Source organism: Eumetopias jubatus, unplaced genomic scaffold (assembly GCF_037043125.1).
Source record: "Eumetopias jubatus isolate StellerSeaLion01/CBP00866 unplaced genomic scaffold, mEumJub1_p1.0 scaffold_1, whole genome shotgun sequence".
NCBI lineage: Eukaryota > Metazoa > Chordata > Mammalia > Carnivora > Otariidae > Eumetopias > Eumetopias jubatus.
In genome coordinates, this window is record NW_028274807.1 from 201661881 (window position 1) to 201687513 (window position 25633).

Below are 25633 nucleotides of genomic sequence, written 5' to 3' on the forward strand. Positions count from 1 at the left end.
TCCATTATTTGGAAAAAGTATACCAAAAAACATCAGTGGTAGTCTTGACTTCTTGGGGAAGAATTAGTGACATTTTTTCTAACTTACTGATTTGAGGATTACAAAGAAATTTTAGTGCATTGGTGAATTTGCACAATCTGTGAACAAGGATAAATGGAATCCTGTAATGGCCTTTTGTATTTGGTTTTTACTTAGCGTAACGTTTTCAGGATTCGTCTGTGTTGTAGCATTGATCAGTACTTAATTCCATTTTATAGCTGAATAATATTCCCTTGTATGGATATTTTTTAACCCATTTTATCCATTTATCAGCTGATGGACATTGTGTTGTTTCTACTTTTTTGACTGTTAGGAATACAGTTACTATGAATTTTTATGTACAAACTTGTGTGTGAATACTGGCTTTCATTTCTCTTGGGTATGTATCTAGGAGTGGAGTTTTTGAGTCATGGTAACTCCATATTTAACTTTTGAGGAACTGCCAGACATTTTTCCATGATAGCTGTTCGATTTTACATTCCTACCAGTAGTGTGTAAAGTTTTCAATTTCTCTGCATCCTCACTATTTCACTTAGCATAATATCCTCAGGGTTCATCCATGTTGTCACAAATGGCAAGATTTCTTTTTTTCTCATGACTAAATAGTGTCGCATCATGTAATTGTACACTGCATCTTCTCCATTCGTCTGTTAACGGACACTTAGGTTGTTTCCATATCTTGGCTAGTGTGAGTGATGCTGCCGTGAGTATGGGAGTGCAGCTCTCTTGGAGATCCCATTTTCTTTCTTTTTTTTTGGAGATCCCCTTTTCATTCTCTTTGGATATATGCTCAGAAGTGGGATGGCTGGGAAGTATTTATTAAAAAATAGAAAACGTACTGTGTGAATTAAGTGTAAAGACCTTCAACCCTTAAATTTTATTTTCTTTCAAGTCAGCCTATTTTTCTTTATGTACTTTCTCTCTTGGCAATCTCCTAAGTACCATAATCATATTAAGTTATCATCTTTTAAGATTTTCCCAAAATGTGGATCTCTTTCCTTAGCCTGTTTCCTAAATTTCAGATCTGTATTTTAGCTTCCTGTTGACTCTTCCACTTGCCTTTCAGATGCAAGTTCATAGTCTTCTCTTACAAGCTGGTTCATCATTCTCTGATGTACATTTTTATTAATAGCATCATTTTCTTAGTAATCCATATTCAAAACATCCATCTCCTTTTTTAAATTAAAAAATTGCTTGGGGTGCCTGGGTGGCTCAGTCAGTTGGGCATCAGACTCTTGATTTCAGCTTAAGTCATGGTCTCCGGGTGGGGTGGTGGGGTCGAGCCCCCATGTTGGGCTTCAAGCTCAATGCAGAGTCCGCTTGTCCCTCTCCCTCTGCCCTTCCCCTACTCCCCGCCGCCCCCCCGCCCACGCTTGGGTGTGTGAGCCTGTCAGCGCACGTAAGCCCACACGCCCTCTCAAATAAAATCTTTTAAAAAAAATTGCTATTGCTAATTGTAGCAGTCACTCTAAAGGTGCAGTTTCTAGATAACTAAGATTTTCTGTTAGGGACAGTATTGTTGAAAGATAACTTTTTTCAAAGTTATGACAGATTTGAATGACATCTTTAGATCTTTTGCAGGTGTTATTTTTAAGTAGCCACCACTTCCTGGTTATTTGCTCAAAGATAGAGCTTGGATAATTGATCTGTATTGAATGCCCAGTTGTTGAATTTATATACAAATATGTATATGTCTGTGTCATATTCTAAATGCTAAGTAATTGATTTACATTAACTTTCCACTGTTTTTCCATTGTTCTCTCAGGAATTGTTTAGTTGTTTGTTTTTTTTAAGTATCTAGTATGGTACTTTTTACACTGTAGATAATTTATGAAATGTGTGACACAGAATTGAGAATCTTGAATTTTAGACCCTCCACAGTCTTGGTTTTCAACATTCTCTTCTGGTAGATAAAATCTTGAGACCCTATAAATCTAATATTTTATTCTTTTTTGTTTGGCAGATCATGTAATTATCATTTGGGAATAAATTTTTCTTTAAAATGTTCAAGACAGGGCGCCTGGGTGGCTCAGTTGGTTGGGCCACTGCCTTCGGCTCAGATCATGATCCTGGAGTCCTGGGATCAAGTCCCGCATCGGGCTCCCGGCTCGGCAGGGAGCCTGCTTCTCCCTCTGACCTTCTCCCGTCTCATGCTGTTTCTCTCTCTCTCTCTCTCTCTCTCTCTCTCAGATGAATAAATAATCTTTTAAAAAAATGTTCAAGACATTGAATCATTTTCTAGCTTACAGCGTTGCTGTCTATTGAAGTCTGATGCCATTTCAATTCCTTTGTAGGTGCTCTGACTCCATCTGGTGACTCATGTCTTTAAGTTCTAAAAAATTTTCTTTTTTAAAAAAAACTTTTATACTTCTTCAGTCTTCTCTCTCCTTGCTTTTTGGCATACCTGCTATTAGATGTAAGTCATCTATCACCTATCCTCTAATTTTATTTTATTTTTAATTTTTTTATTGTATGTTAATCACCATACATTACATCATTAGTTTTTGATGTAGTGTTCCATGATTCATTGTTTGTGCATAACGCCCAGTGCTCCACGCAGAACGTGCCCTCCTTAATACCCATCACCAGGCTAACCCATCCCCCACCCCCCCTCCCTCTAGAACCCTCACTTTGTTTCTCAGAGTCCATCGTCTCTCATGGTTCGTCTCCCCCTGCGATTTACCCCCCTTCATTCTTCCCCTCCTGCTATCTTCTTCTTTTTTTTTTCTTAACATATATTGCATTATTTGTTTCAGAGGTATAGATCTGTGATTCAACAGTCTTGCACAATTCACAGTGCTCACCATAGCACATACCCTCCCCAATGTCTATCACCCAGCCACCCCATCCCTCACACCCCCCACCACTCCAGCAACCCTCAGTTTGTTTCCTGAGATTAAGAATTCCTCATATTAGTGAGGTCATAGGATACATGTCTTTCTCTGATTGACTTATTTCACTCAGCATAACACTGTCCAGTTCCTTCCACGTCGTTGCAAATGGCAAGATCTCATTCCTTTTGATGGCTGCATAATATTCCATTGTGTATATATACCACCTCTTTATCCATTCATCTGTCAATGGACATCTTGGCTCTTTCCACAGTTTGGCTATTGTGGACTCTAATTTTATTTTTTGATCTCCCATTTTCTTTCTTGACTTTTTGTTCTGCTTTCTGGGTGACCTTCAGCTCTTTTTTCTATCCTAGTTCTTCCTAGTTCTTATTCTTATTTTTGCTGTCTTTTTTTTTTTTTTTTTAAAGATTTCACTTATTCACCTGACAGAGAGACAGGGGGAACACAAGCAGGGGGAGTGGGAGAGGGAGAAGCAGGCTTCCCGCTGAGCAGGGAGCCTGAGGTGGGACTCCATCCCAGGACCCTGGGACCATGACCCGAGCCGAAGGCAGATGCCCAACAACTGAGCTACCCAGGCGCTCCTTTGCTGTCTTTTATTTAAAGCGCATCTTATTTCATGGATACAGTATTTTTTTTCTTTGTGAATCATCCAATGAAAGAACATGAAAGAGAATGCATAGAATAAAAGAAATTTAAGTATACATGTACATTCAGTATTCATTTCCTGGAAAGAAAAGATAATATGGATGGGTCTATACTTTCTTGTTCTTTCATTGTCATTTTATAGGACTTCAGGATAGAGTTGTAATAAACACATGTGTTCAGTCTACCATATTTTTATTTTCGGCCTCTTTTTTTCTATGTACAACTCCTAGTCATCCTTCAATATAATTCAAATGTTTATTTCCTTCAGAATGCTTTTTCCAGTCCTCTCTCCTAAGGCCAGTTTTAGTATAAGATAGTGTATGTCTACTTTCTCTTTTCCTTGAGTGTTCAAGAGGTAGTAGAGGTGGTTAAAAGTGTATGCTTTGGACAGAGACAAACCTAGGCTTAGATCCTGGATCCAATCTATAGCTCACTGTGGCACCGTATGACCCTAGTATAGTTATTTAACCTCTCTGAGCCTGTTTTCTATGTACTGTAGATAGAGCAAAGGTACTTTTCATGGCAGCGTAAGAGTATATGAGAATGCAGTTAAAGGACATGGCACACAGTAAGAATTGTCAGCCACATTGTTAGCCTGTGAACCTCTTGCTGGCGGCTACTATGTATCTCCAGTGTCCTTTAAAAATAGGAGACCCTTGATATGTGCTTTTAACACCTAATTTCTACCTAAATACTTGTTATATAAATGAGCATACCAGATTTCCACAAATAGCCATCAAAGAACTTGTTCTTTGTGTCTACAAATTAAAAACAACTCCACACATATTTATATACTTTTATAAAGGGATGCTGGATGCATTGCTTGTGCATGAACTTATCAGTGATTTAGTGTTTATGAAACAATTTCTGAAGATTGATTTTGAGCCTTTGAAGAGGAATGATTAATTGCCCAAGGGTGGGCAGTTCTAAGCATTGATAAGAGTTCAAAATGTTGCGGAGGCACACTTACTAATCTGACCCTGGAAATACAACTCCACAAACATGTTCATGGTTATATGTGAGGCCTGTAAACAGCATTCTTACCAGGGATGAAAGAGAATGAAGGTATAGATTTAGTGAGTTTTAAAAAATGAGCTGTGTAATACTTTGAAGTTTTTTAGCACTGTGGTGATTTCTGTAAATTATGAGTAGTATTTCACTTACTGGTCCATTCAACAAGTAGTTGAGTGTTGTCTATGTGCCAGGCATTTTCTTTTTGCTAGAGATACAGCAAAGAGTAAGACAGTCTTGGCCCTTAAGAATTGTAGCTACAAGGGACACCTGGGTGGCTCAGTCAGTTGAGTGTCTGCCTTCGGCTCTGGTCATGATCCCAGAGTCCTGGGATCGAGTCCCACATTGGGTTCCTTGCTTGGCAGGGAGCCTGCTTCTCCCTCTGCTTCTGCCTCTGCTTCTGCCACTCCTCCTGCTCGTGCGCTCACTTGCTCTCTCTCTCTGATGAATAAATAAATAAAATCTTTTTTAAAAAACCACTTAAAAAAATAAGAATTATAGCTTTGAGTGCATGCGAGTGTGTGTTAATTAGGAGCAGCACCTAGATACTAAAGAAGTAAAACAGGGTGATAGGTAAAGAATATTGGGGGGAGTGGGCAACCAGATTCTTTTAGGCCTCTCTGAGGGCAGGGATAATCCCAAAACCCAGGCCTCCTGACTCACAATTGAGTGTTCTTTCATAACATGCCAGTCTCTTGAGTAGAATTTTTAACAGAGGAAAATGATTTTACATGGAGTGTTAATGTGAGTGAAGCCAACTCAGATAAACATTTTTCTGCAATGGCCTGCAGGTGTATGACGTTATTCCAGTGTTCCATATCATGTAAGCTAAACTTATTGCTATTTATCCACAAGATAGAATAATTTTAAAAAATATAGTAATCTTCATATGACTGCTTCCTTCTCAGATTGCATTACTGTGGGACTTTGGAAAAATTCAGGGCCTCGAAGTAGATAATCTGAGTTTCCAGTTTAAATTTTATATACAGCTTTTTTTCCCTAAGATTTTATTTATTTATTTGACAGAGAGAGAGACAGCGAGAGAGGGAACACAAGCAGGGGGAGTAGGAGAGGGAGAAGCAGGCTTCCCGCCGAGCAGGGAGCCCGATGCGGGGCTCGATCCCAGGATCACCTGAGCCGAAGGCAGACGCTTAACGACTGAGCCACCCAGGTGCCCCAAAATTTTATATACAGCTTTAACTATATGAAGAGGAGGATCAAGTTAGTAGCTCCTTAGCGCTTGGGTGCATGTTGATGGAATTTGTTCCCCATAGTATTAGGTACAGAATAAAAGTCAATAGCTCTTGGTCACAAGTCAGTAATAATCATCCCTTTTGTGAATATCGGAATACGTTTTCTACTTAGCATTTGCTCTAAATTTTTTTTTTTTTTTTTAGACAGGGGGTGAGGGAAGAGGTAGAGGGAGAGAGAGAATCTCAGGCTCTGGCAGGCTCCATGATCCCACGACCCTGAGATCATGACCTGAGCTGAAATCAGGAGTTGGATGCTTAACCAACTGAGCCACCCAATAGCCCCCAGTTGCTCTAAACTTTTGATAGAGTTAATATATTTTTGAGAAACATTTCCTCTGGTACGTTAATTGCCACCATAGAATGGGTCCCAGCTTGAGGTGTGTGTGATAAATTACTATAAATGCTTGTAATGAACACTTGTAATGCCCAAGACCTTAGGCAAAAGAAACTAAACAGGTAAAAATTACATAATCCTTAGTTGACACAGACCCGCATATCTGTATGTTCTAAGCAGACTTTATGATGAACATTTACCTTTTGGAGTGCCTAGATTTACAGAGTACCAAATGCAACAGTCATTTCCAAGCCTATTAATTTTTAAAATTAATAGAATACCTGTTTTTTCTTACAGTGTGAGTAGGTGCTGATAAGTGGCATTCTTACTTTTTCCCCAAGTTTGGTAACCCCGTGGGGGGTGGACAGAGGAGTCAGAGCTAGGAATGTCAGCTTTGTCCTTACTGTATAAATACAGTACCCTGTATACTGTGTAAATACTGTAAAATACAATACCCCGATTCACTATTACCCACAGTTAGACACTGACAGCTTGACAACTCCAGACATTTCCTCGGAGGAGCCACCCCCAAGTGGCTTTGAGCTGAGGACAGGCATACACAGTTTGTTCTCTCAAATTCTCCCTTGTGAGGAGGAATGAGTGAAGGCTGCTAAGAGAAGATAGTAGTTCAGTGGTTCCCAACCTTCTACAGGTAGGCAACAGAATCATGTGGAGAGCTTAAAAAAAAAAAAAAAAAATACAGATGCGTGGGACTCATGCCCGGAATTTTAGATTTTATTTGTCTGGCATAGTATTTCTATGAAAGTGTCCTGGAGTGGTCTAATTGTGTAGCCAGAGTTGACAATCACAGCTCTAGTGGAAGTCCTACATATGAAAGAGGGGCTGGGGGAATAGAGGATGCCACCTACATTTATGCTTACGTTCCTCAAGTGGTACTCCTTCCCAGATAATGCCTACTGTTAACCATATCCTGGGTCATATAGTACAGAAGATAAAATTGCTGTGGAGTCATGCTGTCCGATAGCATCATAACCTTGGTCAGTTGCTAAGATTTTTAAGTAGATTTTCTCATTTGTAAAATGGAGATAATAGTACTTAACCTCATAGAGATGTTTTGAAGCTCAAAAAAGGTAATGCATTTGAAATGCTTAATATGATAACCTGACACACAGGATAAATACACATCTAATCATGACAGTCATCAGCTTTATTAGGTAATTTATCAGCATGCATGAAGTGTTGAAGGATTTTTTTCTAAAAAATCTACATTCATATAGATTGCCCAGTATCTGTTTGGTCTGTATTTATCATCTTTAATTGCAACTGAATATTAAATCTTGACCCTTCCCCAGTTGTATGGCATGCGGATTATCTCTTACTTTCCGCAAATACTGCTAGAACCAATAATCATGTGGAAAGAGGAGTTCTTTGATTTTCTTGGAGTACAATTGCTAAAAAAAATGAAATTACCAAATCATATAGGTATGGTCAATATTACGAGATTACTCTAAATGGAGAGTAGCATGTGATATTCCATTGAGAATGTGTGGATTTACCATTTGCCCACTTACCAAGGTGACTGGATAAGGAAATGTTGAGCTACTTGATGACTGAAACAGCAAGGGATTGTCAGGGGACAGAACATGTTCTAAGCCTTAGATTCCTACATCAAGAAAAGGTATTCAGGGCTTATGTATGTAACTATGTAAACATAGTTCACATTTGTCAAGAACAATTTTGGTACACTATTAGATGCTGTTTCAAGAGCAACAATGATCTAATGTTTATCTTTTCTTTTTAAAATAATATGAAAGGAAATACTACATTTGGCCATTAGCCAAGTTAGTTTTTCATTTATAGAAAAATAAGAAAAAAGGGCATTATCTTCACACATACAGTTTTTCTGAGGTGTTTTTATATAGCTAAGTAATTACTAACGCTTCTTCCCTTAAGAGGGATGGCAAGTGAGAGGTTAGAATTGTTCTTATGAGAGTGTTCTGATGAATACTCTCAGTAAAGGAACTATAGATGACTTCATTTTATATGCAGAAAGCATATGGAAAGAAGATTATCAGGAAGTATATTCCTTCCAGAAATATAATTAGTTTGCTACTTGGCTAATGAGATCATATAAGCCTATTGGTAGATGTTTAAAAAACAAAATGAAACATAAATATACATAATAAATGTGTGTGTGTGTGTGTGTGTGTGTGTGTAGCTTATATGCTACACATTTTTGCTTGTTTTTAAGGGACCAGCATCTATTCTTATTTAAAGCTAGATGTAAATCAGATTTTGGAGAATAATTAAATACCAGCCCATTCCTATTTCTTTGTCACCATGTGAAATCAGTCAGTTTAAACACAATCACTTCCACTCCATACTAATAACCCTTCTCTTGGTTTATTTTTACAGGAGGTATATCGAATTCCAAAGAAAAGTCAAACTGAAAAGGAGAACACAAGTAGGTATTCAGAGGTACTCTGTGTGTATGGCTTTACAAATACTCTTTTGGAAATATGCAGAGGTAAATGATAAGAACTTCAGCTATTTTGTTTTTGAAACCGGACAGTATGTAATTAGGTAAATGAAATATTTGGTGTAAAAGTTTGGAAACTTGCCTTTTGATTCTTTCTTAGTGAATTTTTGTCAAAGGAGATGTCCCTTTATACTGCCTATGTTGTTGCTTTCCTTGAAGTCATGGCTTTTAGAAGCTTTTCTTCCATTTATTCCTCTAGAGCAGGCATTGTTAAACCTGTATTCCTAAGTATCTGTGTAAGTCTTTACCTGTAGATGTTTATATGCAAAATCCTTTATTTACATGAATTTTTCTGGAGAAAATTCAAAACTTTCATCAGATTCTCAGGAAGCCAGTGATCCCTTACAAGGTTAAGAATCATTATTTCAGGGGTGCCTGACTGGCTAGGTCAGTAGAACGTGTGACTCTTGATCTCAGGGTTGTAGGTTTGAGCCCCACGTTGGGTTACTTAAAAATTACTTAAAAATCTTGGGGGGAAAAATCATTATTACAGAAAAGATAATAGGGAGGCCATGGTAGTCTGGTTTCTGGATTTTACCACTTGGTTATTTTCCAATATGCTTCTTTAAAGATGAAAGCAATAGATGAGTTATCGTGGCTATTGTCGATCTCTTGAGCCCTCCAGTATTGACCCAACATAAATAGAGGGAAGGAGCCAGTGTGATATTTTTGGCGTTTTTCCTTTTTGTTTTCTTTTGTTTTGTTTTTGGTCTTTTTCTATATTTTTGGCATGAAGAGCTTTTATAATCTTAAGTCTTATTGGTTAAATAATCTTATAGGTTAAAGCCCTGTGAGGTGTACTTTGCATCATTGTTGGGGTTTTATTTTTGTTTTGAATATTTTTAACTCTATTGGTTTAGTTTCTTCATAGCCAAACATCCTACTTACGGCTACAGAGAATTTCTCCCATAAGAAAGAAGGCAGGGTTGAGTAGTGCTGGTTGGCAAAACCAGTGGCACTGTAACCTTGGCCAGGTGAGCCTAGCTTCTCTGGGTTCAGTGAGTTGAAATCATTAACAAGATGGGCAATACTTAAATATCTATGAGGGTTTCCCCCCAATATCTTGCCAATATCTAGTCTGATGTGCCCTCTGAGAGATGCCTTCTGAAAATTGTCTATAATGGATGACTGTAATCTTTTCAGGAAGCCACCTTTTTGTGTGCCAGCTTTAGTCTCTCCTTCACATACGTGCCCCCCCGCATCAGTCTCAGGCTTTTTATAAGAAATACGTATGATTAAAGCCTGGCTTCTGTGTTACCCCTCAGTGTCAAGCAATTAAAGAGCCTAACACTTTTAAAATTCCTATGAACTGTAAAATATTTTGGGAAATATGTAGTCTAGCTTTACTTTCATTTTATAATATAATATAAAATCAGCCAGAATAAATGGAACAGCTTCTCTACCTCATATATTCTAAGATGCAGAGTCATAATATGAACTGTTAGTATGATTCCTTTTCTTACTTTACCAGGATATAATGAAGAAATAGCTACATTTTAAGGAAGTTAACACCAGCACAAGGAACCTTATTTTAAGAAGGAAATAGGGTGGTCATGGGCAGACCCAGATGAAACTAGATAGTAGTACTTCCCAAAAGAATGATGTGTTCTACTACCCTGTGAGCTGGAACAATTGTTTTAATTGTATAGCATTTTCTACCAACGTGTGGTAGAGATGAGTTCAGTTCTCACTGGCAAGTGCTCATACATGGCTATCGATTAACCGTTTTTGCAAATAAATGGAGTTTTGGGCCCACCAGCAGGAGAACTACAAGAACGGCATATGTAAACCTAACCCTGCCACTAGGGAAGAAAACAAGTAATAGCATGTTTTTCTGAGATGAGAAAAAGAAAAAGCCGTTAGTGTTTATTGTGAGTCTGCTCTGTGCTATGAGAGATATAAGAAATTCTCTTAAGAAGAGAGCAATCTGATTAATCAGGGTAGCCGTGCTAACAAAGCAGCAGCATGTAGTACCAGTTAATTTATATTGAAATATTCAGTGGTGGGATTTAGGCTTCTTAGGGGGGTGAGAAAGTAGGAAGTGAGGTCAGTGAAAAGTAATACCTTGCACAGCTTTTGGGAGCAGTGACAGTGGAGTTGGGTGAGGACCATTCTAGGTAAAGAAACTGAGTAGAAAATGTTAATAGTATTATCTTTCAGTAGGAAAATGGCATTCTTTTTTTGAAGATGTAGCTCTCTGGTTTTGATAACTTCCTGAGTTATTACCTATCATCATCTGTGTTTGTAATGTTTTCCTTTTGAAATGGTAGTTGTTAAAAAATTTGTCTAATTCCACCCCCTCCTTTTTTTTTAATTGAAGAGACTTTTTCCCTTTGAGGTTTTTATGTTTAGCATGCCAGACTGCTCTTCTGTAAACTGTAAATGTGCAGAACTACAGAGGCAGTTGAAGGCTTTTACATTTTGAACTGCAAGCAGACTTCCCTGTTAAAGGTAATGGGAATATTTTGCATGAGTGTGTTCCACAGAACTTGTTAGAAATGTTGAAGGCTTGGACTCAGTTTGGTTGGGGAAGGTGGAAAAGAGAATTCATGGCAGAGACTTTCAGGAAGTAGAGTGCACACACACACACACACACCACACCACCTTGTGTCTCATCCGAATTCTGGATGGGCCTGTGAGGGAGGAGTCCATAGACCCATTTGTTGGATAGAAATTGTATTATACAGTTGACATGCTATCATGATGGAGAAGAGTCTGCCAAGTAAATTTTTAAAAACGCTTTTCCCTTAGTAACTGAACGAGGAAGGGATGCTGTTGGCTTCAGAGATCAAACAGCTGCCCCAAAGACTCCTAACAGGTCAAGAGAGAGAGACCCAGACAAGCAAACTCAAAATAAAGAGAAAAGGAAACGAAGGGGCTCTCTCTCGCCACCTTCTTCTGCCTATGAGCGGGGAACAAAAAGGCCAGATGACAGGTAAGTGGCCTGTGTGAGTTACTCTCTTTTCTGAGCCAGTCAAAAAGTTCCCAAGTCAGTACTTCTGATTTTGGGCACCAAGGGGTTTTGGAGTAAGTATATTCTCTTAATGAGTGAGTATAAAACTTGACTGGTAAATATTGAGTTAGAGTCTCTTTTGACAGTGAAGACTAGGTTTCTACTTGATAACATTTAACTGCTATTAGAGGAGCCAAAGATTTGTTCCTTAAAGGGAAGTGGAAATTGGTGGGAGATAACTCTTCAAAGATAATGGTAAATTTTCTAAAGCCAGAACTGTGTTTTCTAGTGAATCTTGTGCCATACCAGTCAAAATGCTGATTGATCCCTGTGTCAGAGGCTGTCTTTGTCATGCTTGTAGAAAAACAAGCCACATGATGACCCACTGGGTGCTAGAAAACATTTATTCCAGAGAAGCTTTTTTAAAATTAAATTTATTTTTGGGGGTGCCTGGGTGGCTCAGTCGGTTAAGCATGTGCTTTCAGCTCAGGTCATGGTTCTGGGGTCCTGGGATCCTGGGATCGAGTCCCTAACCCTGCTCAGCAGGGAGTCTGCTTCTCCCTCTTCCTCTGCCCCTCCCCCACCCATGTGCTCCCTCTCTCTCTCTCAAATAAATAATCTTTTAAAAATAAAATTTATTTTTTGAAAAAATGATATATTGCATTCATATAATGCAGTTGCCAGAATTTTTAATTTGGGATTGTCAGGGTTTGTAATAGTAAATTCATCATGATTTTAATTTGCATTACCCTAATTGCTAAATAGATTGAACATTTTGTCATGTATTTATTGGCCATTCCTGTTTCCTCTTCTGTGAAGTGTCTTTTTATAGGTACTATTCGTTTAGTATTTATCATTTTGAGTTTAGGATTTATTTTTTAGAGATTCTTTATATTCTAAATATTCTGCCTTGGTAATAATTTTTCGAGTATTTTTTTCCCAGTTTGTGGCTTGTATTTTGACTCTTTTGTGTCTTTTGATATATAGAATTTATTAATTATGGTGTAATTGAATATGTCACATGTATATTTCCTTCATGGTTAGTGCTGTGTTTTAAGAAATTCTTCCCTAGGGCGCCTGGGTGGCTCAGATGGTTAAGTGTCTGCTTTCGGCTCAGGTCATGATCCCAGGGTCCTGGGATCGAGTCCCGCATCGGGCTCCCTGCTCCTTGGGAGCCTGCTTCTCTCTCTGCCTCTCTCTCTCTCTCTCTCTCTCTCTGTCTCTCATGAATAAATAAACAAAATCTTAAAAAAAAAAAAGAAATTCTTCCCTATCCTTGAGGTGATGATGCTCTTTTCTTGTGCTTAATTTATTGGGAATTAATTTTTGTATATGTTGTGAGGTAGGAATATGGTTTCATTTTTTTCTAAGTGAATACCCAGTTGTCTCTGCACCATTCACTTGAAAGCCCATCCTTTCTCCTTGATCTGTAGCACTGTCTCTAATAAGTTTTTATATGTGGGAGGATCTGTTTTGGGGCTAATAATGTGACTGTAGCTTATATTAAGTCTTGATAGCAAGTAGAGCAAACCCCTACTTGATCTTCTGGGGTGTCATCTCTTTTCTGAGACTTGTTCTTCTTAGAATCTGCTTGTCACATTTCTCCTACTTCCTCCACACCCCCACCCCCCACCAAGATGATTCTGAGGAGACTTGACATCTTTATAATTTAGAGTATTCCTGTTCCTATATTCAAATTGAGTATTCAGATATGCTCTGTCTAGTTAGGTCTTTAATATTTTAAATATTAAGTTTTTCATTAATCTCCTTAATTGTTTATAGTTTCTTCCAGAAAAACTTAGGTATCTTGGTATATTCATTTCTGAGAACCTTAATTTCTGGTTATATCTTCAGTTTGTTGCTGGTGTGTAGATGCGCAATTGACTTTTGTATATTGATCTCATTTGGTGACCATATAGAACTCTCACTGATATTTCAGAAGTATAGGGGGTTTTGCCTTTTTTTTTTTGTCTTTGTCAACAGGCCCCATCATGTAAATTTTTGTTTTTCCTTTCTAGTCCTTTTTCTTTGCTCTTGCTATTTTGCTAGCAGTACCTGATTCAGTACAAGTCACAGAATAGCAGTGTTTTTTTATTTTGGTAATTGACTTCTAGTCTTTTCTTTTTTCCACTTTTTTGGGCTTATTATATATTTTTTAAAAATTTTAATTGGAATAATTGGGATTTTTATCTCATTAATTTTCAGTATTTTTCTCTTCAAAGTAAAGTATTTAAGGATTTAAATTTCTCCATAAGTACTATTTGAACTACTCTTTTGATAGTGCAGTTTTATCATAACCTAGTTCTAGATACTATTATGGTTTGCAGTGTGTTTAAATTTCTTTTTGTTAAATTTCAGATATAATTGCCATTAATCGGTTTGTATTATACCAGTTCTTAGAATTTTATTGAGACTTGGCTTTAGAGTCTATTTCATTTGATGTTAATAGAAGTATGCTATTTCCTGTTGGTAGGATTTTACTGACTTTTCTGTGTCTGATAGATTAATAGCTTTATGGCAGATTGATTTGTTTTTTTTTTTTTTTTAATTCTTTGTGTCATTTAACCGGTATGTTTCACTTAAATAAAATCTAAAGCTAATCAGTATCTTGAACAACATTACTACTTGAGGATACTCTGATCATTCAGCCTTCCCAATTTATATTCTGTTTTTGTCCAGCATTATAATTTCTTGTTGCTTCTTCTTCCCATCAGTTTGGTTTTTTTTTAAGATTTTATTTATTTATTTGATAGAGACATAGAGAGGGAGAAGCAGGCTTCCCGCTAAGCAGGGAGCCTGATGTGGGGCTCGATCCCAGAACCCTGGGACCATGACCTGAGCCAAAGGCAGACGCTTAATGACTGAGCCACCCAGGCGCCCCTTCCCATCAGTTATTGTCAATTTTATATATGTACACAAACTGACTTACTAATTTGTTTACATTTATCAGTTTCTTTGTTCTCCTTTCTCCTCAGACCTAAATCCTTTAAAAGATTTTGTTTAGTGACTTTTTGTTCATCGTATTTTTCAGTTTTTGTCTAAAGAATCTTCTTTGTTTGCATTGCTCACCCTGTTTTAAAAATCAGCTTTATTTAGTCAGTAGATATAAATTTCTTATAGAAATATTTAATTATAAGTACATAATTCAGTGTGTTTTGTCAAATGCATGCAGTTAAGTAACCACTGACGGTCATCATATAGACATTTCTGTCATCTCAGAAAATTCTCTTGAGCTCTTTGTGAGTGGTCCCCTTCTTCTACCCCTAGTTACTGGCAGCCAGCCACTGCTTTCTGACCCTCTGTTTTTGTCTTTTCCAGAATGTCATGTATATATGGCGTCATACTCTAGATAGTATTTGATGTGTCTTTCACCTAGCAGATTGCATTTGAGATCCATTTATGTTATGTGTCTCAGTAGTTCCTTTTTATTAATGAGTGGTAGTCCATTGGGTAGGTATTACCAGAGTTTGTTTATAAAATCGTTAGTTGATAGGCATTTGGATTGTTTCCAGATGGCTGTTGTGAATATTACAAGTGTAAGACTTGTGTATGTATGTCTTTATGTGAACATGGACTCTCATTTTTAAAGGAAGTTTTGCTGAGTTAAAAGTTTTTCTCAACACTTGGAAGCTGTTATTCTTTAGTCTTCTGGCTTCCCCTACTTCTCTTGTGAAACTTCTTGGTCTGATTGTTCTTTAAGTAATCTGGCTTTTCTCTTGGTCTGCTTTTAAGATGCTCTCTTTGTATTTGGTGTACCGAAGTATCACTACCCTGTGTTTATATGAGGATTTCTTTTTCTTTTCTCTGGTTGAAATTCATTGGGCTTTTTGAATTTGAAGATCGTTTTCTATGTAACTAATTCTCTTCAGATCTCATCTCTTAACCATAACATGGATCTTAGGGACATTGAATTGAATGTTGGATTATTTCTTGGTTCATGACACTTACCATTTCTGTACATCAACTTCTCCATATATTATAATGCTTTTGTGCTGTGATCTTAACCATCATGTAAATCTAGCTAAGCCATTTCTTTCTATACTATCCCCTGCCTTTACTACTTGAGATGACACCATCTTGCATCCTGTGTTTATTATACCCTGGCTTTCCTTGTTTAAAATACCATTTTATGTCCTCTAATATATAGTTTAAAATAATACATTAGTTTTTAACTTTATGAAAAGGCTGCTCTTTTGTGTTTAATTTGAGTCTGCTTTGTTTTCAACTTGATATTGTATTGCTAGAATTTATCCACGGTTGTATGTGTCAGTTTATTCATTTTCATTGCTGTGTGTAACATTTTGTTACAGAGTTTTTTCTATTATGTATAGTGCTATTACCTAATTTTGATGTACATGATGTACATGTGCAACAGGGTCTCCTGGGTATGTGAGTAGAATTGTTGAATTGTCAGGTATGTGCATGCTCAATTTTATATGATAATTGAGTTTTAATTTCTACTCTTTTTCCTTTCTGGATGTTTCATGGGGTTCTTTTTCATATCTACCTGATAGTTTTTTATGGTCCCATTCCTTAGTAATATTTTTAATAGCCTCTTATTTCATTAAACATATTAAATGTCTCTTATAGTCTGTATTGGATAATTCCAGTGCCAGTAGTTTTTGTGGGTTTCTTCCTCTCATTTGTTTATATAGATGTATGTATAAATATTTTTATAATTTTATTTTCTAATGAACTCATCATGTTCCTTAGAATTTGATCTGTGGGAATTCACTGAAGCCTGGATTTAAGGGGCTTTCTTCTATAACTACTTGCATTTGTTTCTGCCAGGCAGCTAAGGGTACTACCATCCCATTAACACTTTAAAGGAAATTTTCAGTTTCGAGTTTTTTAGACCATATGTTTTTTGTTGTTTGGATAAATGTTATGCCCTTGTCCGTGAAGCTGTTGTTAGAGGTTTCTTTGCAATGAAACCTCTTGAAATTAGTTGTTGTTTTTAAATTTTTGCCAAGAGAACTTTCTCAAAAGTTTGATTCACTCCATAGAACTTCACAACAGACTCTTTTAAGCCCTCAGTTCTCTTCTTGTGAATGTTAGAGCTGATGGTTTCCAGGAGGCCTTGTCAAAACCATCATAGGGCATTAGGCTTAGCAGTAAAATATTATATTTGGTATTGCACAGAGAAGAGGAGGTGAATATAACTGTGTGCATTCTCATCCTTCACTTAACTGCCGTCTGTTGAATTTATCGTAAATATTTGTGGTCAGACAGACGTCAAATTCTTTAGCTTTTATTAGCGTATTTTAATTTCAGAATTTGTAGACTGTATAGAGGACTATACAACTATAAAGAAGAATCTGTTTAGAATATTATATATATCTTTAATTTGAAGTTCAAGAATCTGAGAATAAAGTTATTATTTTTTTCTAAATGTTTTCTTGGGATTCTCTTCTATCAGCAGGATTCCTTAAGTAATTTTGACCGATTTTTAACCAATGCCAAATTGGAGTTGGTGTGATTAATGGTTTAGTATTGAGTGACATAACCTTTATTAATGCTTTGATTATGTCCTTGATTTAGGGAAAACCGTTTGTGATGCTCTTACATTTTCTTTCTAGATATGATACACCAACTTCTAAAAAGAAAGTACGAATTAAAGACCGCAATAAACTTTCTACAGAGGAGCGTCGGAAGTTGTTCGAGCAAGAGGTGGCTCAGCGGGAGGCTCAGAAACAACAGCAGCAGATGCAGACCCTGGGAATGACGTCTCCACTGCCGTATGACTCTCTTGGTTACAATGCCCCTCATCACCCCTTCGCCGGCTACCCACCAGGTTATCCCATGCAGGCCTATGTGGATCCCAGCAACCCTAATGCTGGAAAGGTGCTCCTTCCCACACCCAGCATGGACCCCGTGTGTTCTCCTTCCCCTTACGATCATTCTCAGCCCTTGGTGGGACATTCTACAGAACCCCTTGCTGCCCCTGCACCCGTGCCAGTGGTGCCCCATGTGGCAGCCCCTGTGGAAGTTTCCAGTTCACAATATGTGGCCCAAAGTGATGGTGTGGTACACCAAGACTCAAGCGTCACCGTCTTGCCAGTGCCAGCCCCAGGCCCAGTCCAAGGACAGAATTATGGTGTTTGGGATTCAAATCAACAGTCAGTCAGTGTCCAGCAGCAATATTCTCCTGCACAGTCTCAAGCAACCATATATTATCAAGGACAGACTTGTCCAACTGTCTATGGTGTGACATCACCCTATTCACAGACAACTCCACCAATTGTACAGGTAACTAATTTTGGAACCGCTCTTGTGTGTCTTGGTGTTTATGGGATGTTAAATCTGATGTGAAACTGAAGTCCTGCCATTGATTACTTTTATATCAATCAATTGTATTAGCTATTTACTGTTGTGTAACAAATTACACCAGAACTTAGCAGCTTAAGACAACTAGTAATTATTATCTCATTGTTGTGGGTCAGGAATTCAAAAGTAGCTTGTCTGGATGGATGGTTCAAGCTCAGGGTCTTTATGAAATTACGGTAGTTAGGCAGAGGATGGAAGATTCACTTTCAAGCTCACTCACATGATTGTTAACTCTGTTTTCTATCTTCACGTGGACCTCTCAGTAGGGCTTCTTACAATGTTCCAGCTGACTTCCCCAAAGCAAGTGATCAGAGAGAGGCTTTTGGATGCTTCTCTCTTTTTTGCTTATAGGCAGTGAATAATATACAGTGTATTCTTTCATATCCCTACAATGGGAGAACTCTTTGTCATGGTAATTGAGTCAGGAGATGGCTTGCCCTTTTCTTCTTAGACCCACCCAGTGTGTATATTATTTTTTTATCCCCTACATGTTTATCATCATGAAGTTTGTCAAGAGTGTCTCTGATGCACTGAGCCTGAGGGTATCACTGTGGTAGGAAATAGTAAAGCTGAGTGTACTGATTTTATATTTCAAGGTGTATTTTTGTGCTTTTGAATCAGGTTTCTTTTCTGTAGAATACAGCAGTACATTTTAAGCTTAAAAAAACAAAAAAGAAGAATGTATAAAGCATCCTCACCACATTCGTACATCTCTCACATCACTCTTTAAAGGTGAATTATTGTGGATGGGGGAGACTCGGAGGGATACTTCCTGCACACATTACTTAGCACTAACTGGTAATATTATTTCTGTTAGTATTTTTGTGATGAAGCTGCATCAAGATTTAGTTTGTAAGGCCATGACAAAGTATCCAGTTTTAATTCCTGAAATTTTAACTGTGTTAACTACTTTCATTTTGTATTATCTCTCTCTCTTTGAAGACTTGAAACTATCCTATTGTTTCTACTTAACATGATTCTTAACCATTTCCCCAAATTACTCTGTATTTTTATATGTGTGTGTGAATATACATACGGGTACACATTTTAATGGCTATATTATTTCCCAATGGTTATCAAATCATTGCTTATCCATTTTCCTGGGGATAGTCATTTAAAAGTTCTTTTTGTAATTATAAATAGCACTGCACTGAACATTCTTAGGTTTTTTTTTTTTTTCCTTTCATGTTTGGCTTAAAATGAATGTTACAGTGCTAAATAAGGCTAGTAAGAATATGGGTGTTGGGGTGCGTGGCTGGCTCAGTCTGTAGAGCATGCGACTCTTGATCTCAGGGTTGTGAGTGCAAGCCCCATGTTGGGTGTAGAAGTTATTTAAAAATAAATTTTTTTTTTTTTTAAGATTCATTTATTTGAGAGAGATAGTGAGAGCATGGGCAGGGGGTGGGGAGAGGGAGAAGCAGGCTCCCCACTGAGCAGGGACCTCCACCCAGGGTTTGATCCCAGGACCCCGGAATCATGACCTGAGGCGAAGGCAGACGCTTAACCTACTGAGCCACCCAGGCGCCCCTTATAAATAAAAATCTTAAAAAAAAAAAAAGAAAGAAAGAAAATCGGTGTTATTCGCCATCGGGTGTCGATTTTTTTAAGTATTGTTTTTCTTTTTGTATGTTTAATTTTGCCTCCTACAGAATGTTTTAAGTGTCTTTTTTTTTTTTTAAGATTTTATTTATTTGACAGAGAGAGACACAGCGAGAGAGGGAACACAAGCAGGGGGAGTGGGAGAGGGAGAAGCAGGCTTCCCACGGAGCAGGGAGCCCGACGTGGGGCTCGATCCCAGGACCCTGGGACCATGACCTGAGCCGAAGGCAAATGCTTAATGACTGAGCCACACAGGCGCCCCTGTTTTAAGTGTCTTAAAGAAATTTCTTAGATTCTAACTTCTCCTGCTGTCTTGCCATATTCTTTCTAGGACCAAGCCATTCATTTGAGTTTTTCCCTGAGGATGTATATCAGATATAAGAAATATGGTCTACTTCTGTCCCATTTCTATTCCTGAAGCATGTCCTTAACCTAGGTTTTAGAGCATAAGCAAAAGCCGTGGAGGACACTTATTATAAGACTCCCCAGGAGAGAGGTGACCTCCTGGTCATTTGGCCATTCTTATAAAATGGAGTCTATTTTTTCCATCCCACTGAGCAAAAGGTTTAGTCTCAGCCTTAAGACTCAAGCATCACAATTTTGCTTGCTTACAGTTTTCCATTCTGTTCCTACCAAGAGTCATTTGTTGGCTCCCTAATCTGTTTTGTGTGTGCCAGAGTGGAGATAAATGGATTTGGATGGTTCAGACTGTCCTCTCCTTCTCTGTGAGATTAGTTATCAGAGAGAATGCTGGGCTGTGGGTGATGAGAAACATAGAACATGTTATGAGTGGCTATGTGTTTCGAGTCCCTGTCCATCATTTAATGTATGTCTTGGAGAGAAGTGCTTAGGTTTATATTCTTCAGTTTTAGTTTATTATTTATGAAATGAGCTGAATGCCTCAGAGTGGTTGAGGTTTGTATGAGATAATGGATACTAATAATGATAGATTTAAAACACCATGTACCTTGAAGGTTTAATTATAGTTATTATTCAGTTACCTTAATGATACTGAGAGAGTATTAACATTAGTGGGGTGTGAAATGGGGTCATCTCTCTGGTGTCTGGTCTAAAGATCTAACCTCCAGGAGGAGGCCTTGAGATTTGTGTTTGAGCGTAGTATTGACTGTACCAACATGAGCTACTGAGAGTTTGCAAGATATGATAACTTTGACAGTGAAGGTAGTATGTGATATAATACAAATTTGTGTGTGTACGTATGCAGTATCTTTGACGTTTGGAGCAGATGTGCAATCAGAGGTGACTTTCATTTTTTGCCATAATTGCTTATTAAACATAAAAGCCCAATTTCAACTGAGGCCACATGATTTATAGTGGTTCTGTGACATTACTAAGTGACCTATTCTTACAAAGTCATACTAAATCACATCTCAAAAAATGCAGTGGTAAGGACTATAATTTTTCACATTATGAAGTGAAGTGACTCAGATATCAAGTAATAGTGATTTTTTTCCCCTCTCTAGAAGTAGGGGCAGAATAATTATGTTTTCCCTTTTATAACATTTTAGACCTTCTTAGGTTTCTCTTGTAATTTCCATGGAAAGTCCTATTTTAAAGATATTTGTAGACTGGATTTTATGTTTCAGAAATTAGCTTTTGTGTAATTTCACGTCTCTTGAAGGGGAGAGCCAGTCTCCTACAGATTTCCCCCCAGCAGATAGAGAAACTTGATAGGCATATGCTATTTATGTCTCACAAGTGTGTACATCTTTCATATGAACCTCAGTGGAACTGCAAACCCATTTTCCCTTTTCATTGCTATTTTTAGTTTTGGCATTGGTATGTGATTGTCAGCTGGTTTGGACAGATTCTATAGAACCCTGAAGAATGTTCATTTTCCTCTTTCTTTTTGACAGTTTGGGCTTTAAACACTGTACCTCTAAATGATTATTGCTATCTTGGGTGACTTTTTTTTTTTTTAAGTCTAGCAAGGCTGATACCGTTCAGATATTTTTGGCATTTCGTTTGGAAGTTATTTCCAGCATATGTTACATTCTTTCCTGATGATAAATTATTATCCTTTAAATATATGTTTGCATTTTAGAAACAGGTGAAATTTGTCTGGAGCCTCATCTGGTAAATACAGGGAATGATCAAGCTAGATAAAGCCATTTCAGTTCAGAAGTCACTGCGCAGCCAGCATTTGGAGTCAGTCTTCATGCTAAAGAAACCATAGCTTTACTTCACATTAATCAGGTCCTTTAAAGTGTCTCCATTGATGAGCCTTACTTATTAACTCTCATCTTGTTAGACAAATTCTCTAGGAGCAAAGAATTACTGAAGGTCAAAGGAATTTTTAACCTCCAAAATACTAGCATTTTTCTGTTGTAGATTTGGGTGCTTAAGCTCTTGATCACTCTGGAGATAACATGTTTATCAGTTTACTGCCTTCTTCAACCTCCCAGAAACTTTTTTTTTTTAAGATTTATTTATTTATTTGAGAGAGCGTGCGCTTGCACGTGTGTGTGCATGAGTGTGGGGAGGGGTAAGGGGAGAGAATTCTGAGCAAACTCCCACTGAGCACAGAGCCCAGTGCAGGGCTTGGTCTCACCACCCATGAGATCATGACCTGAGCCAAAACCAAGAGTCAGACCCTTAACCTACTGAGCTGCCCAGGCGTCCCCCAGAAACTGTTTTTACTCAGAATCAGATTTACCAGCACATATATATTAACCCCCTGTATGCACAGTAACTTGCCTCTTGTATCCACTCTTCAGGATGCTTCCTACTGGGCATCAGGGCCCTTGGAAGTTCACTTGCCAGATAAATTGGTGATGATAGACTAGAACCCAGGTAGATATGTTTTGTTTTATGGCTTATTTTTAGCAAAGTTGAAATTAAACTTAAAGAATTACACGTGCTTTTGAGATTATACTTTCACATTTCTTGAACAGTGTTCGATCATCTTTTTTGCTGATATCCTTTTGTACTGAACTCTGATTGTATTGTGTGGGTATGCATCAGCGATGAAAAGTCTTTTTGGGGGGCTCCTGGGTGGCTCAGTCATTGGGCGTCTGCCTTTGGCTCAGGTCATTATCCCGGGGTCCTGGGATCGAGCCCCACATCAGGCTCCCTGCTCAGTGGGAGGCCTGCTTCTCCCACTCTCACTCCCCCTGCTTGTGTTCCCTCTCTTGCTGTGTCTCTCTCTGTCAAATAAATAAATAAAATCTTAAAAAAAAATGTTGTATTCTTTTTCTCTTTTTCTCGGTGCCCTCTCAGTCAGTACTTACTCATCCAGAAATCTTGTTAGCTCCATTGGCCTATTCAGACTCCTTGGTTATTTACTGGTATCATTTGGAATGGTTATATTTTATATTTTGGGTACTTATCAATCAATATATGCCTCTGAAATCATTTTATGTGGTAGAGTCTCAGTTTGAGGATCAAAATCTGTCTTTAAGTACAGGATACCTGTTCATTTCCTTGGGTAGTCATTACCCCTTAAGACAACAGGGTTATTTTTTAGGGTTATCACCTCTTCTTTTTTTTTTTTTTTAAGATTTATTTATTTGACAGAGAGAGAGGAGAGCACAAGTAGGCAGAGTGGCAGGCAGATGGAGAGGGAGAAGCAGGCTCTCCGCTGAGCAGGGAGCCGGATGTGGGGCTTGATCCCAAGATCCCAGGATCATGACCTGAGCCGAAGGCAGCCGCTTAACCGACTGAGCCACCCAGGTGCCCCTGTTGTCACCTCTTCTTTAAGCAGTTTTTCTTTCGATGAGAACTAATTCCGGAGTAGGTGTAAGTTGCAGCCATGGCACTTTCTTAGGTAACTCCAGGTGTGGGAGATACCAACCTTTGACGGTGGTTGGGACTAAATGAGACAATGTATATGAAAGGGCTTTCTAAGCTTCATAAAGCATGGTATGAATCCGTGCGTGGTAAGAATTTTGGATGGAATGAATTCTGCCGTCTTCCTTGGAAGGAGCTGTATTATCGAAGACTACAGAAAGCTAAAAGACAAGTTTAAAAATTTGATCACCATCTTATTTCCTCTGCTATAAATCCCTCACTGTCTTTGACATTTTCTGGTCAGAACAACCTGGTAGTTTTTAGTTGGTGGTATAAAGGCTCTCTGCAAAGAGCCCTGGGTAGCGGTCTCTTGGATATCCTAAGTGCCGCACTCCAGTACTGTGGCCTCGGACAGCTCCTAGGAGCCCCCTACCCCTGCCACTGTCCCCCAGTTGTTTTTTTTTTTCTGGGTTTCTTTTTTTTAATGATAAAACCAAGGTAAGTAAATGACTAGAGAATTAAAAAAAAAAAAAACTTCTGTTTGCAACGAAAGAGTTTTACACATTTGTATCCAAATATTCTTTACTAAAAGTTTTTAAAAATTAATGGATTCCAGTAAGATGATGCCAACTTTGAAATTAATTACTGCTGTATTAGAGCTAGAAACATCTAAATTGTGGATTTCTTCATTTTATCTTTTAGAGTTATGCCCAGCCAAGTCTTCAGTATATCCAGGGACAACAGATTTTCACAGCTCACCCGCAAGGAGTGGTGGTCCAGCCAGCTGCGGCCGTGACGACAATAGTCGCCCCAGGGCAGCCTCAGCCCTTACAGCCAGTAAGAAATATTTCAGTTGATAAAATGCTCATTGGCTGCGTACCTCATCTTTAGAAGGTTTACTTTTGTTTTTTTGTTTTTGTTTTACTCTGTTTTTTGTTTTTAACTTTTGTAGTCCCCAGTTTGACTCAAGTGCTTGTGTCCCTGAGGAAGCATTACTCAACCATTTTTTTAAAAATTCTGTAGAATTAACGGCAGTGTTGATAGATACATATTTTGCTTCTGGTATCCCTTTTATTTGTAATTTTAACTGACCTTATATTTTTATACTTTGCTATGAATTTCTAACGTAACAGTTTTCTTGAGTAGCTGTTTTTATTTTATGGAGCACTAGAATATGATACTACACTAGACACCATGGACTAGGGGTAAAAAAATGAGTGATATACTTCACTATACTTGTTATACAATATGGTATTCTGCCACATATGGAGAAGGATATGGTGAAATCTTGATGAAGTTGGAAATAGGAGGCTGGCATTGGAAGCAATTGAGCAGCCAAACAGAATAACTTACCCATTAGCACTTTGGAATTCTGATAGTCGGAGAAGCCTCCTGCAGCATCATCTGAGTGATAGTGGCTTTTGACAGGTAGGAGAGTGAGTGGGGATGGAGTATAAAGACAGCGCGTGAAGACAGTTGGGGGCTAAGACTGTTTGCACTTCCAGCAGGTATTTGAGGGCTTGCTATGAGTTGGGCCCTTCTGGGAACTCTGAATACAAACCTAAGCTTGCATTCCTATCCTTAGAAGCTGACATTCCACTAAGAGAGTTGAGGATCACAGTGAATAATCCTAAAAGTAGAGATGAGTGTCACAAAAGGTGCAGATAGTTTGAGGAGGGAAAGAATCATTCCCAAGTGTGGGAAGGATTAGTATTGTGGTAAGTTCTGAATGATTTGAAGTATTCCTTTTTTTTTTTTTTTGGAATTGGAAGTATTAAGTGACACAGAAGCTTAGGGAAAAGGGGTCACTTTATAGGCTAGAGGACTACAGGAATGAAGCAGAACTGAGCAGGACACCAAAAAATACCAGCTACCTCAAATAGGGATTAGTGGTATACACAAAGCAGTGATGCTCAAAGACCTAGGTTTGCTTAAAAGTGGGGCATTTTGGGGCACCCAGGTGGCTCAGTCGTTAAGCGTCTGCCTTTGGCTCAGGTCATGATCCCAGGGTCCTGGGATCGAGCCCCACATCGGGCTCCCTGCTCCACTGGAAGCCTGCTTCTCCCTCTCCCACTCCCCCTGCTTGTGTTCCCTCCCTCGCTGTGTCTCTATCTGTCAAATAAATAAATAAAATCTTAAAAAAAAAAAAAAGTCACATTTTATCTGAGCCTGGGATCTCGGGTTCCTCTTTGCCCAAGCAAAGGTAAAGCTGGAAGAATGATTCTATGTTAACTGGCTTACATAGAATGAAAAATTAAGGGCATATATTCTTATAGCAACTTACTATGAGTCTGCTAGAGCTACTATAACAAAATGCCACAAACCGAGTGGCTTAAACAACAGAAATTTATTTTCTTACCGTTCTAG

General features: G+C 38.2%; 1 protein-coding gene across 7 annotated transcripts in view; it reads left to right on the top strand.

Annotated features, from left to right (window-relative positions):
* The window catches only part of SETD2 (SET domain containing 2, histone lysine methyltransferase), a 125663-nt gene that overhangs the window by 77922 nt on the left and 22108 nt on the right, over positions 1-25633 (top strand). For 2 of the 7 annotated variants that reach the window (XM_088028609.1, XM_028087260.2), the window contains exons 13-16: positions 8514-8562; positions 11389-11572; positions 17170-17839; positions 23969-24103. In XM_088028609.1, coding sequence (XP_087884735.1) covers positions 8514-8562; positions 11389-11572; positions 17170-17839; positions 23969-24103 — 1038 coding nt within the window. Of the gene's footprint in view, positions 1-8513; positions 8563-11388; positions 11573-17169; positions 17840-23968; positions 24104-25633 lie in introns of those variants that run through there. The other 5 variants (XR_003606695.2, XR_003606697.2, XR_015769420.1 and 2 more) reach the window with 5 other exon arrangements.